General features: G+C 41.8%; 1 protein-coding gene across 5 annotated transcripts in view; it reads right to left on the bottom strand.

Moving 5' to 3' along the window:
• Nucleotides 1-945: 945 nt before the first annotated feature.
• Nucleotides 946-15,762, bottom strand: part of sema6a (sema domain, transmembrane domain (TM), and cytoplasmic domain, (semaphorin) 6A) — a 98,089-nt gene continuing 83,272 nt past the window's right edge. For 4 of the 5 annotated variants that reach the window (XM_078214622.1, XM_078214623.1, XM_078214624.1 and 1 more), the window contains one exon: nt 946-4,740. In XM_078214622.1, the coding sequence (XP_078070748.1) occupies nt 3,581-4,740 (1,160 nt within the window). In that variant the 3' untranslated portion in view covers nt 946-3,580. Of the gene's footprint in view, nt 4,741-11,683; nt 12,270-15,762 lie in introns of those variants that run through there. The other variant, XM_078214626.1, reaches the window with a different exon arrangement.

The raw sequence follows: 15,762 nt of genomic DNA, 5'->3' as shown, positions 1-15,762 counted from the left end.
CCCTACAACACATGAGGTGCAGCAGGTCAAGAAGGCAGCTCATCACCACCTTCACAAGGGCAATAAATGCTGGCCTAGCCAGCAATGCCCACTTCCCATGAATAAATTAAATAAAACTGCAGATAATCTGAAGTGACAAAGCCACAATGATCATGTATGTCACCCACAATGGTCTGGATACACAGGAGCAAGAACAAGTTACTACAGTCTCATCTGCACATCCACATAGTATCCATGTACTATTTGTGTTCTCTACTTTTGATGCCAGAATCACAATATTAATAATTCCACCTTCAACTGACACTTGCCACTCCTTAAGACAGTGCATTTTTCATCAAAGGAAACAAGATGAAATGCATTTTTGTAGACTGCAGTGAATATGTAGTCATGCTAACAATTATACAAACCTGGTATTGAGGTCTCTTGAATGAACCGTGATAATGTTAAAAAATATATTGTTGAAGGAAGAAGGAGCAAAGGACCTTCAGAGAGTGAACATTCTCTCTGTTTATCTTTGCTTGATTCCAGCTCAGGCTCACAGAATGAAAGGGACGTTGCCAGTCCACAATATAAAACTCTGCACATTTCAACAAAAAATTGGTAATTTTACTCAGAAGAAAAATAAAGGAGCAGTTGTAAGAAATTGAAAAAAATCACAGTGATGTGGTTACGTTTGATCTTTAGAAGTTATGTTTAAAATATACCGGCGTTCTTGTGTAAAGGATCTTATTCTGCACCTGGACCAGGGTAGTCAAAGTTGAGAGGCAAAATAGTGCAGAATGGAGCATTGTTCCATCACCCCACACAGTAATTCATAGTAAATGGGATACAGATGTGTTGTAACAGATTAAGTGCACTCTAAAGCATTAAATCGACCAGAAGTTAATGTAACATCCTATTAGGACTCTCGAAGAATCACGACGCTCAAACCAATAAACTACAGCAGAACAGTCTGTTTATTACATTATGTAATAATTAAAGTCTTTTTTTTACAACATACATTGAAGTTGTGAATTGGATGTTAGGGATGTGGAGCTGAGGGAAGGAGATTGTGTCAACATCACAATATTTTACATATTACACAACTGTTGTATCTAAGAGTGTATATCAAGGGTGAGCTTCAAAGGCACGCAAAGGGGCAAAGAGGGGTCCATAAAGAAACTGCCAGAAAAGAAAAGGGACCAAACAGTATACTACTATTCATTTACCTCAGGGCATTACATTTTGAATCAATTCAATTCTTGTGAATACTATATTGGCCTTTCAATGTGAACATATCAGGATTCTTTTTGCATAAAAAATATGGTGAATTTCTCAAGTTAAAATCCTAAAAACATATTAACATTGCACTCTGCGTTAACTTACAAACAATCACACAGCATGAACATAAAAAAAAGGCATGAAAACACCAAACATATCCTTTTCCTGAACCATACACAATTAACTTAAAAAAAACCGTTTTGAAGGAATGCATCAACGCGAGTCACCATAATGAAGTAATGAAATGGAAGACACCGAAGTAGAATGTGTATGCACCCTTGTTACAAACTTTGGTCTAGTTCCTTCTGGAATTATCCAGCTACCATTCTAAAGACTAGCCAACTTTGCAAGTAAGTGTCCAACTGAGGAAAAAGAAAACTGCAAAAACAAGTAAGTAAAAAAAAAATTTAAAAAGAAAATTCATACAGCTCAATAGATAAAAACCTTATTTCTACAATATGTTGACAATTATTTAACAGGTAAAAACATTCTATTCAGCGTGCATGATAAACTGAAAAATGTAAAAGAAAAACAATAATTAGAAACAATTGTGCCAAAAGGTTTTGACTATCCTTCTGGCTACACATATTATAGCAGTGTTACTCCAGCAGGAACCAGCCTGCTTTAAGACTGCCTTGCCAATTCACTAACATTTACAATGTAGGTTTTTTATTTTGGTGCCTTCAACTGAGGCACTAGCCAATTGGAGAACTTATCACGTCACAGCAATTGCCCACCGGTCACAAGTAAAAACATTATTAAAGCACATCTGTTTTTCGGAATTAGTCAATGGGAATACATCAAATTACAGTGCTGAAATAAAGTAAAAATGAAAGGAAACACTCTCAGAGAAATGCGGATGTGTTTCAAATTTTCCGCAATTACACGGTGCTGGGAGGACAAGATTGGCACGACTATGAGATGATTAATCAAATATAATTTCCCCGGGGATTGAGGAGTCAGAACTTGTATATCCTTTCAGGGAGCATTTATTCCAAATGGGAACAAAATATTGAGCAGGAATTAGATTTTTTTTTTGAAAATGGGGGGAAACATTTGCAGATTACTAGCTAGAATGTAACACAACTGATGTTGTAAGGCACAAATTTACACATGGAAGAAGAGACTTGTCACACAGATGTATTCCCAGTTAGAATCAACACGGTAGGAGTATGATTTATGCATGGTAACAGCTTGCCTATCAGCACACTCCATCCATTACTATCATTAGCTGTGCCATGTGCAAAATTGAGTTGGCTGGCACATGATGTGCCAGTGCCCGCATTGCAAATATCAATTACTGACAAAACTAACAGGACTGTTTAATCCTCATACATCCTCTTCAGAATAGATTGTGATTCCACCTGTGTGCATGATATCAGAGTTTCTTTCCCTCCCTCTCCTGGTCCTCAGGGGAACAAACCTGAACATTTTCATTGATGCACTCCCTCCTTTCAGCTCGTCGCGGAACATGAAATGAACCTTTCACAATAAAATAAATATTCCCCCCCTCCCCCACTCCTTTTCCTTTCTTCTCCCCTCCCCAAGCACTTTGATAACCCTGTCAGCAGCTGAGTCCAAACACTGAGCTCAGTTTTCCACCTCCATATTGTTAGTGGACAGTTACTTTAAAAAAAAGCATTGAATGTCTCCAGTTAATTGACTTGACTTAAATAATTACAAACATTACATTTTTAGACTTCTTTCTGATTCTTTTTAAAGAGATATCCATAAATTCATTTGAAGGAGTCAGTCATAATTTGAAATAGCACTTAAATAATAAATACCAGGAGCTATTAGTGTTAATAGTCACATTAATCATTACAAGAAGGACAATAGCAGAGATGTAGGCCAAAGCCTTGCCTAAACGGCAGATATCTGCTGCTTAAGCGGATGTAACACTGAGAGGCATTTCACAGTATCTGCAAACAGTAAACTTCAGCTAGTGTTAAGTCCGAGTCACCTTCTTCAGTGCTTTGTTTTTAAAACTCATCTCCCTAGAGATTAATAGGCTGCAGAAGTCAAGGAGACATTACACATTTGCCACAGTTTTGTGCTTTTGGCTCATCACTCCACCATCCTGTTCATGTGCATCAATCATTAACCCCCCCCTGATAGAAGTCCAAGAGCTGCTAACCCCGCCTTTCAAACGCTGAGTTCAGTAGTTGCAGCGGTCGTAAGAAAATATTCCACTTTTCCCAGGGAGAATATCCTCAGCTTAACAACAGCCTTTTTTCAAAAAAACACAAATCTAGTGTTGCAGTTGCAAAGCACTGACTCAGGAAGCAGGGTCCAGATCATTTTCTACCTTCCACTGTGATTATGTACATGTGTCATTTGGCTTGATGGAAGTTGAAAGGGGAACAAACGTGGGTTTTGGTGGAACATCTGGTTTTATGGAGGGTGTGCGTTTGACCCCAGATCTTGGCAGAGAGTTGTATGGTGCAGTGATGCTAGATCTCCTGGCCTGTGTCTGAGACTGACCTGCATTCACTAGCATAGAGTCTACTCTTTGTGGTGCAGGAGGGGGATTCTCCCCTCTGTTAAAACTCTGGTGCCTAGAAAGGTGAGAGGAATTGGAAGAGTTAGTATTATGGTTTCTTTTGAATGCAGATGATTGAGGATTTCTTTGCAATGAATTGCTGGGATAGTTTCTCTTATATTCCATTGCATATGAAGGAGAAGGAACTTCCAATCGCTTGCCCAGAGTATTCTGAGGCAGTCCAGAATTAGTGGATCCAAGTGAGGCTTCTCTCTGAGGAACTTTAGGTGGCACCTGATCAAGGTTTGCAACTAATCCGTGACAGGGACTTTTCATACTCCTGTATTCTAGTGTGGCATTCTGATCTTCAATAGTAATTTGATCCATTGGTCGGATTCCTTGATCTCCATATTCATGCTGGAAACTCTGTTGAGTGGTTGGGAGGACGACAACACTTGGAATGTGGTTGGGAGAAGCATGGAGAGGAAGATCCATGGGGATCACCGGCGATCCCATGGATGCTAGATCTTTTGTACAGGCATTGATTAAATTCTGGTTCCTTTCCCACTGGCTGCTCCCACGGCTGAGCTTACGTTTCTGCTGCAAGGTTGGTGTTGACTCCGGAGTGGGCAAAGCTGTCAAGTCCAAGTGATGCTGGTCAGCTTTTATCAGCATCTTAGTCGTGCCATTTGGCGTTACTATTTTACCGTTATGCATCAGAGGAGTCAGCAGCGCTTCTGGCTTCGGTTCCTTTGTCTGAGCATCAAACAAACCACCGAGTTTGGTGACACTGGCCATGGAACCCCTGCGAGAACGAGGCAAGTCTTTCTCTTTGCTTTGGCCTACATCAATGTCTCTGCGTCGGTGATCACATATGCAGTAAACGATTATTCCTGAGAAAACTGCCCCCATGACAAAGGCGAGAATAACTGCAATAGCCAAAAGGGTAACTGGAACAAGCTGATCGTGACCTTTGAGGTAACTTTCGCGGATAACTCCTGAAATATTAGATAGTAGACAGAATTTAGTTACCAGGAAAACTATTTCTATCGCCTTATAATCATAGAGGTCATCATTAACTTCAATATATACAGAATGATACTGTAACCTATAAAACAATACATTGTCTTCACCATCAGGATAACTCCTGGCTGGAAAATAACAGTTTTATTAATACAGATATACATACCATACTGAATGACCATCAGAGTTATATATCTGGGAAGGCAATCCGAAGCCTCCAGCGAAAAGCTGAAAAGCTTTTTATGCAATTGAGCAAAGTGCACAGAAGAAAATTCAAAGAATAAATTGTGAATATCTAGAAATCAGCTCCCTGCTGGTATAATGGGTAAATGCATAACCCAAAGTGCTCTGTAGTGTACTACTGATTTGTCCTACCGACCAGGAAGGCCAGGATCCAAGCACTGGTATGTGCTGAGTTAGCAGATCTCAAATGGGCAACCATCAAAATGTGACAATTGGCTTTGCTGCTTCTAGACTGGTGAAGCATTAGAAACATTATCGGTGAGGGTTTAACCACTGACAGATATTTAATGCCTTTTGCTGTATTGTGTACATTGACCTGAAGGGAATTGACTTGGCTCCTGCCACTTGCGTAGTGGCTCACAATTGAAGGCTAATCACTTGGGTAAGGTGTCGGATAACCATTTGTATCTGTCCAACTATTGTTTAATGTGAGCCATTATTCGGGGAAGGGAAAGACAGAAACACTTGTTTTGTTGTGGAGAGACTCAGCCTACATTGCTGCAATTTGACAGGCTGAAGGGAAAAGGTGATTCGATGGCAACCAGAAGTTCCAATCCCACAACTGCTTCCTTCCCATTCTGGGGAACTGCTACTCACCACTTTCACTAAAATAGCCATCCAAGCTTTGTTATTGCATAATTTCTCCAGCATCCTATTTGCTCGCCTCAAAGCTACACAAATTCCCAGCTCATTCAGACTGATGTGACCTATGCCCTGTGGCAAACATCTTCCCCATTAATCACTATTGACTCCCTTCTCTTCCATTTACTGACTTCAAAATCTCATCTCTGTGGCCTTGCCCCACCCTACACCTAAATCTTCCCTTGACTCATATGACTGAATGTAACTGCAACTCTTAACTGCTGTATATTCCCCTGTATCTATTAGTGACACATCCTTCAGAACCTATGTGCATTTCAAACATCTGTATCCTGGAGGTCTGACTGTGGGCTTGGTGACTGAGTTGGGGGGTTCGCTTCTCTTCAGACATCCTGTGCTCATGAGAAACCTCCAAGTAGCGAAGATGCCTTTCCGCTTGAAGAACCACCTCCTACCTGCCCTTTTGATCATGCCTGCCCGAACCGCACCCCCCCTAGGCCCCCAACACAACCCCCCCTCCTTCCCCAACCACACCGCCTCATGTTGGGTCTGCAATCCTGCTGCCTCACTGGTTTTAGTAAAACTGCCCACCTACCTCTACTCTGGGCCTACAATGCTGTTCCTGGTCTGGGGCCTGTTGCAGTCCCAGCCTTGGCCACTAGTTGTCTAAAATCTAGTCATGCATTTCAGGGCCAGTGGAAATGAGCTTGTCCCCGACTTTTTAGCCAGTGAGCAAGGCCACCATTACCATGTTAAATAATGGCCTCTTCTAGTAGTGGAGGGAACAATTTCAACCATTTAATCTGGCAGGGCCTAACAAGCAACTTGTCATCCAAATTCAGCCAAAACTTCTCAGATTAAGTACACAAAACTGGCTGCAACTAGAGTTGCTTCCATTGGAAACAGAAATTGGCTTGGCACACTCACGGAATCACAGAATTGTTACGGCGTAGGAGGCGGCTATTTGACCCATCATGTCTGCTCCGGCTCTCAAAATGAGCATCATGACTTGGTGCCATTTCGCTGCCTTTTCCCCATAACCTTGCACATTGACCTGAATTTTACCATCTCACCCAGCACAGGAATTGGAGCAGGCGAGGGGTGGACTATGGAAAGGTCCGTTGACCTTGGTTGGATTTTATGTTCTCGGGTTGAGCGAGGCCGTAAAAGCCCGCCCATTGTTTCTATTGAAGTAATCATCTAATGCTCTCTCGAATACTTTGATTGAACCTGCCCCCACCACACATCCAGGCAGTGCATTCCAAACCCGAACCACTCGATGTGTGAGAAAGCTTTTCCCCACACCACACTTGCTTCTTTTACAAATCATTGTAAACCTGTGCCCTCTTGTTTGTAATCCTTTTACAAGTGGGAATGGTTTCTCCCTATCTACTCTGTACAACCCACTCATGGTTTTGAACATCTCCATCAGATCTCCTCTCAGCCTTCTTCTCTCCAAGGAGAACAATCCCATCCTCTCCAATTTTTCCTCATAACATGAAGGTTCTCATCCCTGGAACCATCCCTGTAAACCTCTTCTGCACTGTGAGCTGCTGAGCAACAGGCTTTCAAAGATCGTGGGGCTGAAGGACGAGAAAAGGTTGTTCCTCAATTTGGGAAAAGTGCAGTCTTTTGCACCAATCAGTTCCCCAGGATGTTTATAGAGCTGAATCTTTGCTGTTTTCAAGTTTCAGCAAGGGGATGTATCAGAGGAAAGTGAGGCCTGGCTGGGTGGGGAAGGAGTGTAGGGAGGGGTCAAAGAGTGAGAAAACACTGGCATTAAGGAAAGAGAGATTGGGAGATGCTGCTGGCAAATGAAAGACATTCAAGCTCCTACTATTTATGTTGGTTGTTGTCTGGATTTTTGTGTGCATTGGACATCTTTTTCTGCTTTTCCTATGCATGGAGGTGCCTGGTTGCTTCCAAGTCTGGGAGCACTCAGCTTAGAGGAATTTGAAATTCTGTATTTGAAATGTTGCATGCACCAGGACTTCTGTTTTTGAGAAATCACCCCACTCATTCATTGGGAATGGCATGACCCCAAGGATCAAAAGGTTGGAGATCCCCAATCAAAGCTACAGAGGTTTGTCGCAGCAGGGCAACTGGTAGCAACAACACTACACTGACATTGTAAATTCATCTAAATGTATACGGTTTTCAATTCTTCCAATCGAATGTACTGTCAATGCAACTGCACTGTTTCTTGTTTAGGGCCTTTGTGCAAATTATCTGGTCAAATAATTTACGCGAACAGCAAAGTAATTTTTGCAATAAGGGTATAGTTTAAAGATTTCAAGCTGTTGATGGCTGCAGTTGAATAAAGGGGTGATAAAAATGTTAAAACAATGCTGTTAATTCAATAATTCTTTCTTCAAGCAACATCACAACTGGATCTGGGAAAACTCAATACCTTCAGGGTTTTCACAACAAGCATAGTTTATAATCAATGCTGACTGACACAAAAACATTATCTGAAAATCATCAAGTGTGGTTCCATTTCGATACGAGTAATTAACTGCTCCAAATATTTAAAACTGGAAAGAATATTCAGTGCAAGGTTGTCATCTTCTTTCCGCTGCCTGCAATTTATTTTGTTTTTACACAGTGTTAAATAATCTTCATAAGCTATCCTGTACATGAACAATAATACCAATTCTAATTGTATTGCAATAATTCTTTATTTAAACAAAAGGAAATAATTAAGAAAAGCAATTTTTCACTGCTAGAGTTCCGCACTGTAGGTGGGGATGTGCAGGTGACCTCTCAATTCCACTGGAGAAAAATTAAAATAGGAAATAAATCTTAATCATAGAATCATCAGAGAATCCCTACAGTGCAGAAGAGGCCATTCGGCCCATTGAGTCTGCACCGACTGTCTGACAAAGTATCTTACCCAGGCCCTCTCCCCCACCCTAGCCTCGCAACCCCACACATTTACCATGACTCATCCACCTAACCTACATATCTTGGGACATTAAGGGGCAATTTAGTGTAGCCAATCCACCTAACCTAGACATCTTTGGAGTATGGGAGGAAACCAGAGCACCCGGAGGAAATCCATGCAGACATAGGGAGAATGTGCAAACTCCACATAGTGACCCGAGGCTGGAATTGAACCCGGCTTTCTGGAGCTATGAGGCAGCAGTGCTAACCAAAGTTTTTAATATGTGTAAATATAATATATATATATACGCATACTTTTAAAGGAAATATGCATAATCCTTTAAATGGTTTGTATGGCTGCACAGATTGTATTTTCAAACTAATCTTTAAATAATATCCAATTCCAAGAACTTCACTGAAATGAGATGAATTCTGTCATTTGCTGTGTTCAGCTAACTCAGAACAAAAAGGAGTTTGAGTCGAGGGCTTTCCTGGTCTGTACCTCTCAGCTACTCACTGGCTTGGTCCAGTCAGCAAGAGTTACAGCTTTAATCTGCAAAGCTCCCAACTCTGTCTGCAGATGGTTGCAAATGCTTCAGCCTGGTTTCTTTCACTAACTTCCCCATCATTGGTGATGAGGTGAGGGTGACTGCCCTTAGACAAAATGTCATCTGAAACGCCATATCTAGCTCAAAGGAAGGTGGTTGTGGTTGTTAAAAGTTAATAATCTCAGTCAGGAGATACTCAGGATAGTGTCCTAGGCCCAACCATCTTCAGCTGCTTCATCAATAACCTTCCTTCCGTCATACGGTCAGAAATGGGGATGTTCGCTGATGATTGCACAATGTTCAGCGCCATTTGCAATTCCTCAGATACTGATGCAGTCCGTGTCCGCATGCAGCAAGACCTGGGCAATACCCAGGCTTGGGCTCAATTAGTGGGCCGTAACTTCAGAGCTCAACAGCTTTGGATTTGGGGGTATATCCCAAAGTTGCACTGGGGAATCTCTTTCAGACGTTCCCAGCTAAGGGTTTGCATAACAAACTTCTGGGTAGCTATTGTAAAGGCCCAGACAGAACTCTCACCCACATTCCATCCCCCTCATCCCCCACCCCAGGGAACACCCCTCCCACCACCACGGTATTTCCTACTCCCTCTAATACCCCATGGTATTCTCCATGACCAAAAGAGGAGACCCCACACAGGCCTGACCTGACTGGAACCCCCACCGATCCTCAGGCCTTACCCTTTCCGTCTCTCCCGACCAATGGGAACTCGCTATGCAAGTGCCACCCCCTCCCGCCCTGACCAGACACCCTCACCCCCGCAGTTACAGGAAGAGGCCTAAATGCCTGAGATTGGACCATGGGGAGGGGCAGTGCCAATCTTTGCAACCACTTACTAAATGGCCTTAGAAAAAAGGGTGGAAAATAACCGACAACAATAACCTACATTTAACTTTTATACAGCAAAAACTCGGTGGGGGAATGTCAAGGGAAATGGTGAAGAGAGGGGACAGTGGCTTGGGCCAGCAGCAGCCACACTATATCAAGAGGCATTTTATAGGTGGCCATCAGTGGTCCCTTTAAAGGCCCAGACTAACTGGGCACAGTGCAAGCTCAGCACAGATAATGACCAATTTTGCTTTGCGGATCCTACAATTGTGATTAAGACTTTAAGTCATATAAGCAATGTTTCCAAATGTTAAGAATGCTCAGTTCTGCAATTTTCAATTGAAACTCTAACTCAGTTTAAACATAGAAGATAGCAGCTGGAGGAGGCCATTTGGCCCTTCGAGCCTGCTCCACCATTAATTACGATCATGGCTGATCATCCAACTCAATAGACTACCCCTGCTTTCCCCCATAACCTTTGATCGCAGTCACCCCAAGTGCTATATCAGCCGCCTTTTCTCTCTCCACAGATGCTGCCAGGCCTGTTGAGAATTCCCAGCACTTTGTTTTCATTTCTCCATGCCTGTTTTAAGCAGCCACTGTTCACAGCATCCAATCTGGCAGCTGACATACTGCCCGGGAATATCGGATGGAATTTAATCCACCAGGAGCAAGGGGCAATATAATGAATGAAGTGGTAAAGCTGCGGGTGGAGAGTGTGTCGCCTTCCCCACTCCCACCAATTAAGTCCGAGGCAGGAAGATTTGAGGATGTTCTTCCCTCCTGAAGGTCAATTGAGATTCTTAAATGGCCAAATAAGGGCCACTTAAGTGCCTCAATCCACATGGTACCGATGCCATGTGTGCATGCTGCCAGGTATAGCCTGGAATTCCTGGCAGTGGTCGGGGTTGCAGTTCCACCTGCTTGGAGGGACCCTGGGTGTCAAGGGCCTCACCTGTGGGAAGACTCCACTCCACTCCCCCGTCCTTCAAACCGACCCTCATCTCCGATCTGGCCCTGATGGGGCCACCCTGCTTCTCTGTATTCTGGAGCTCTATGGCTGCTCCCTTCTTTGGATCTACTCCAGTATCGGCAGTGGCCGCCAGACGTTCAGCTCGCAGGACCCGGGGACCCTGATGGTGACCAAGGATGTGCCTGGTTGGCTTTTAATCGTATTGCAGCGTTTGGGAATGGCCATGTCGGAGTTGCCAATGGCTCTCTAGCTGGTGGTCATGACCACCATTGTGACCATTGAGTGGCAGTGACTGTAAACGGAAGCTCGGGTCGCCAGTGCTGATCTTTTGCCCAAAACATGCACCCAATGATTTTCAGTTTCTTCCCTGCCTTGAGTCAAAAGTCTTTTTCCCCTATCCCAGCAGCTAAAATTCCAGCACACGTGAGGAATTCTTCTCTAAATTACAGTTTGCTGAAGCACCGTCTAATTGTTGTTAAGACTTATTTAACAAAATCTGCAGTCCATTAAACACCAACTCATTGAATGATGAACAGGCTGATGTTGATTTTACTGAGGGTAGGTCAGAGAGATCTGAAGAAATGTGATCCCACTCCATCTTGGTGTCAGCCACTGAGCAGAGATTATTTGTCAGGCGTAAAGTCGCAACTTTTAAAGCCACAAGAGGACAAGAAAAGGCACTTAGTGGAATAAATTACTTCCCGTGGGGGAACAGGAAGGCAGGCTACCCCTGACATACAGTTAATATGGGCTTGCTGGCAGCCTATATACACTTGCATATTTTACATTTACTTTGTGTTTCAAATAAAATAAATCAAAGCGGGTAAGCAGAATTGTCACTTTTGTGTTTACTAGCAAATTACATTTGAATCATAGATCATAAACACATTGACTCATGAAGCACTGTTCTGGTGACAACCTGTAATGACTGTAATGAATAATCTAAGACGATAAAATAATAGTGCATTTTTGTTAAACTTCTTCATAATAATTGAGGCTGACAGCCTTGACTAATATTTGGCACCTGAGGTTGTGCACAAAATTGAGCTTGTGAATGCACAGATCCAGTGAACAGAAATTTATTAAATTTGAAAGTTGTAAAACACAAAAAAGGCCCAAATAGACTAATAATAAGACTAATAAGGCCTCTTAGTTTACAGTTTGCTGAATATAATATGAACGCATTTTGTCAAATGCTGCTGCAAAAGAACATTTTTGTCATAGAGCAATAGTGCAGACTACACAATGCATACAAGACCCTTATTGATGGGAACACAGCTCTCAACCTTGAGGCCAAAGAGGTTTCAAACTTTGCCCAGGCTTTCACCAGCCTCCTAATCAGTGTGGAACTATTAACATCAAGCACAAGATGAAGCAACGTCTGTGGCAAGAAGCAGTTTCCCGTGTCTGTCTGAATAATAAAGTACAGATGGCTCAGCAATGCAATTCAGAATGCAGATATGACAAGAGTTCAAGCTAAAATAAGATGAAAATATTATGCTACTTTTGCAGTTGAGGGAACTTTATCTGGAAACCTAAATAAAATACTGTCTAATTATGAAGGGACACATAGATAAAAACTGCAAGTGTAAAAGACATTTTCTCAAGTTAATCTGGTAAACCAGCGATTCGGAACCATTGCCTGTATGAACTATATTATTCATATCACCTAGACAGAGGCTGCACTGGCTCCAGACATCTGGTAGCTGAGATAAGGGGGAATAGAACAGAGGGGCTATCCTTGACTCAGGCAATTGAAAGATATCACAAACTACTAAACAAGGGTCGCAAGGACATGCAGACAGAAACCACAAGGAGGAAAGAGGAAAGGGTCAAGTCCTAAAGGGAAAAACAAGGAGAGTTTTTCTTTCTACGATACTGATGAGTGATTGTTTGCTCCTCTATTTCTGTTGTTAGTAATGAATCATACTACATACTGTAAGGCCTTGGAACATTCCATACAGGGAGATGAAATGTTCAGTGGGAGGGAGGTCGTCAATACAATGGCAGCAGAAGGGAAGGTAAGACTGGAGGGTTAAATTCATTTTCCGCAATGGTAAGTCACACAGTTAGTTTAGCACACAAAAATATGGCAGAAAGCAGCATACTCTGAAAGATTTAAACCAGAAATGGAAATTGTCCAGCCAATGTGGTTGCATTTGAAGAAATGAAAGTGATTGCTATTTTTGAAACTGATTTGAAAATATTCCAGAGTATATTTAATATCAGAAGCTGCTGCACACACATCATGCCTCGCCTACATGAAATCTGCCTGTCAGATCATTCCATTAATTCAGCAGCAAGAAGAATGCTTTTTTTTTGAATTTTAAAACAAAAGCACAACTCAAATGGAAGCTGATCCAAGGAGCCAGGGTGTAACGCAGAAAGCAGGCGATTAACAAGAGCGAGATGTAGCAAAGCAGCAGAGGCGCAGATTCAGCAGTGGAGATGGACTTGTTGCACGTGCTCGTTTCGTGATAAATAGTGACAGGAAGCAAGTTAGCAAAGTAAGAAACGTGAAGTTCTAACACCGAAGAACTTCATGCGGCGTTGTGCAAAAATAAAACTGAACAGAACTTTCAAGTGCCAACAGAAAAATCACACCACAATAATAATTTTTTAAAAACTAAGAAATAAACAAATGAACCAACCCATTTTCCAATAAAACCATTGAGTGCAGTCAATACCAAGCTTTACTGATCATTTAGTATATTAAAAGCACACACCCACACACCAGAATGTCAGATCCATGCAGTCACCTCTGCTACCATTGTTGTTCACCAAGAGGTAAACTGCTTCCAGCTCTGTCAGTGTGAATCATAATGATGCCCCACAGAGCACCAAAAATTAAATTGACCTTGTTAGGTGCGAATAAGGCTCTAGAGTCACTGCCATTCTCTGTAATAATCATAACTGAGCCTAAAGATAATTAAATCTAAGCGAACAGAAAACTTTGAAAGGAAATCAATTTGGACTAGGGCCAGTTACTAGTAAATCCTATCCGTGGGTCAACTTTCTCTTTATTCACAGCAGAATCACTTTTTAATGCAAGTTTTCCTTTGTTTCCACCCCGGTTGCTTGTAACCTTGCTGAGGAACAGCCTGACAAGTCACTCTCCTTTAGGCTTTTACTGTCAATTAGCTAATAATCTATGGAGGGCAAAACAGAGCAGCCCTTGGGTGTTCTCACCCAAGGTCCCACGTGAAGGGCCCCGATGAAAGGCCACTGACTTGAAACATCAGTTCTGTTTTTTTCTCCACAGAGACTGCCTGACCTGCTGGGTATTTCAAGCATTTTTGGTGTTTAGCCCACAAGCAGGTACTTTATAGCAGTGGGCACTGCATCAAGTGAGTGAAAACCCTGACTGGTTTTCAGCCTCTTTGTCCCAAAACATTGAGGGTAACTGAAGTGTCCCAACAGCTTTCCCAACTGATATCAATTATTGGAGTATAGATCAGGAATCAAAGCCGGGACTTCATTGTCAAAAGGGTGTTGTTTCCTTTAACTCCTCCTTTAACTCACCCTTTTTATAGGCATTAGTTTTACTTTTTCCTATGGCAGTCCCTGTGCCAAGTCACTAAAGCAGACTCTGTCTAGCTCCAACTGTACAAGCGATTTTTAAAACAGTTTTTAAACTTTATCTTTATTACTGTAAAGGAGTTAAAATGACTAACAGCTGTCTTAAATCAATACTAAACTCTGCTTTGTGTTGCCTACCCTGAGGTTAGTTTTCAAACTGACTAGTTTAGGCCTCGCTATAAATCTGAAGGGCATGTTTTATTTCATTATAATTTAAAGATACTTGGCTTAACTCACTTTTATCGCCATTCTGTTTATGCTCACTTGAACATTTTGATTAAACCACAAGTTTATTGCAGGCACATAGACTATTTCTATTTAATGTAATAAATCGAAGTAACACAAAAGAATGTGTTTTTTTAAAAAAGGTGCAGTTATCAATGTATTGAGCCCCATCTTTAAGGAAACTAGCACTTTCCTCACTTTGGTCACTTTGACAGGAGGTCAACACCGAGTGCCCCCAGGCTCAAATGTGGAGTGACTGAGGCATTATTAGGAACTTTTCGAGTTCCCAGGTAACCCACCACTGGGGAAGAATGGGAAGCAAAGAAGAAATTAACTTAACAAGTGCATATCACTCCAATTTGTGCACATTTTTGCATGGGACGTGATGGCCTAGTGATTTTATCACTAGACTATTAATCCAGAAACTCAGCTCATGTTCTGCGGACCTGGGTTTGAATCCCACTATGGCAGTTGGTGGAATATGAATTCAATAAAAAATATCTGGGATTAAGAATCTATTGATTACTATAAAACCATTGCCGATTGCCGGAAAAATCCACCTGGTTCACTAATGTCCTTTAGGGAAGGAAATCTGCTGTCCTTACCTGGTCTGGTCTACATGTGACTTCAGAGCCACAGCAATGTGGTTGACGCTTAACTGCCCTCTGAAATTGCCTAGCAAGCCACTCAGTTTCAAGAGCAACTAGGGATGGGCAATAAATGCTGACCAGCCAGCAATGCCCATGTCCCACGAATGAATAAAAAAAATACTAGAAACAAATATTATGCTCAGTTGTAAAATGCAATGTTTTGCAGAGGGGGGTGGGGAGGGAACTGGAACCTAATCTTAGAAAAAGTATTTTAAAAGAAGTTCAAGCAACCCTCATTTCCTTTTTAAAATAGATTAAATATTAATGATGCTAAATCTTTACTCATAAAAATTCTGGGATATATAAAATTTATGTATGAAATACTGCTCTTAAAAGAATCTATCTTATGCATGAGTTGCCTGGTTATGAATAGTTGGGAGTGACACCAAGAACCAATTCAACCCCTATATTTTTTAAATGAGGTATCAATTAGTTATATCTAGCTGGAAG

Source organism: Mustelus asterias, chromosome 6 (genome assembly GCF_964213995.1).
Source record: "Mustelus asterias chromosome 6, sMusAst1.hap1.1, whole genome shotgun sequence".
In the NCBI taxonomy this organism is placed as follows: domain Eukaryota; kingdom Metazoa; phylum Chordata; class Chondrichthyes; order Carcharhiniformes; family Triakidae; genus Mustelus; species Mustelus asterias.
Note: the sequence above shows the minus strand (reverse complement) of the source record. Positions and strands in the feature narration are given on the sequence as shown.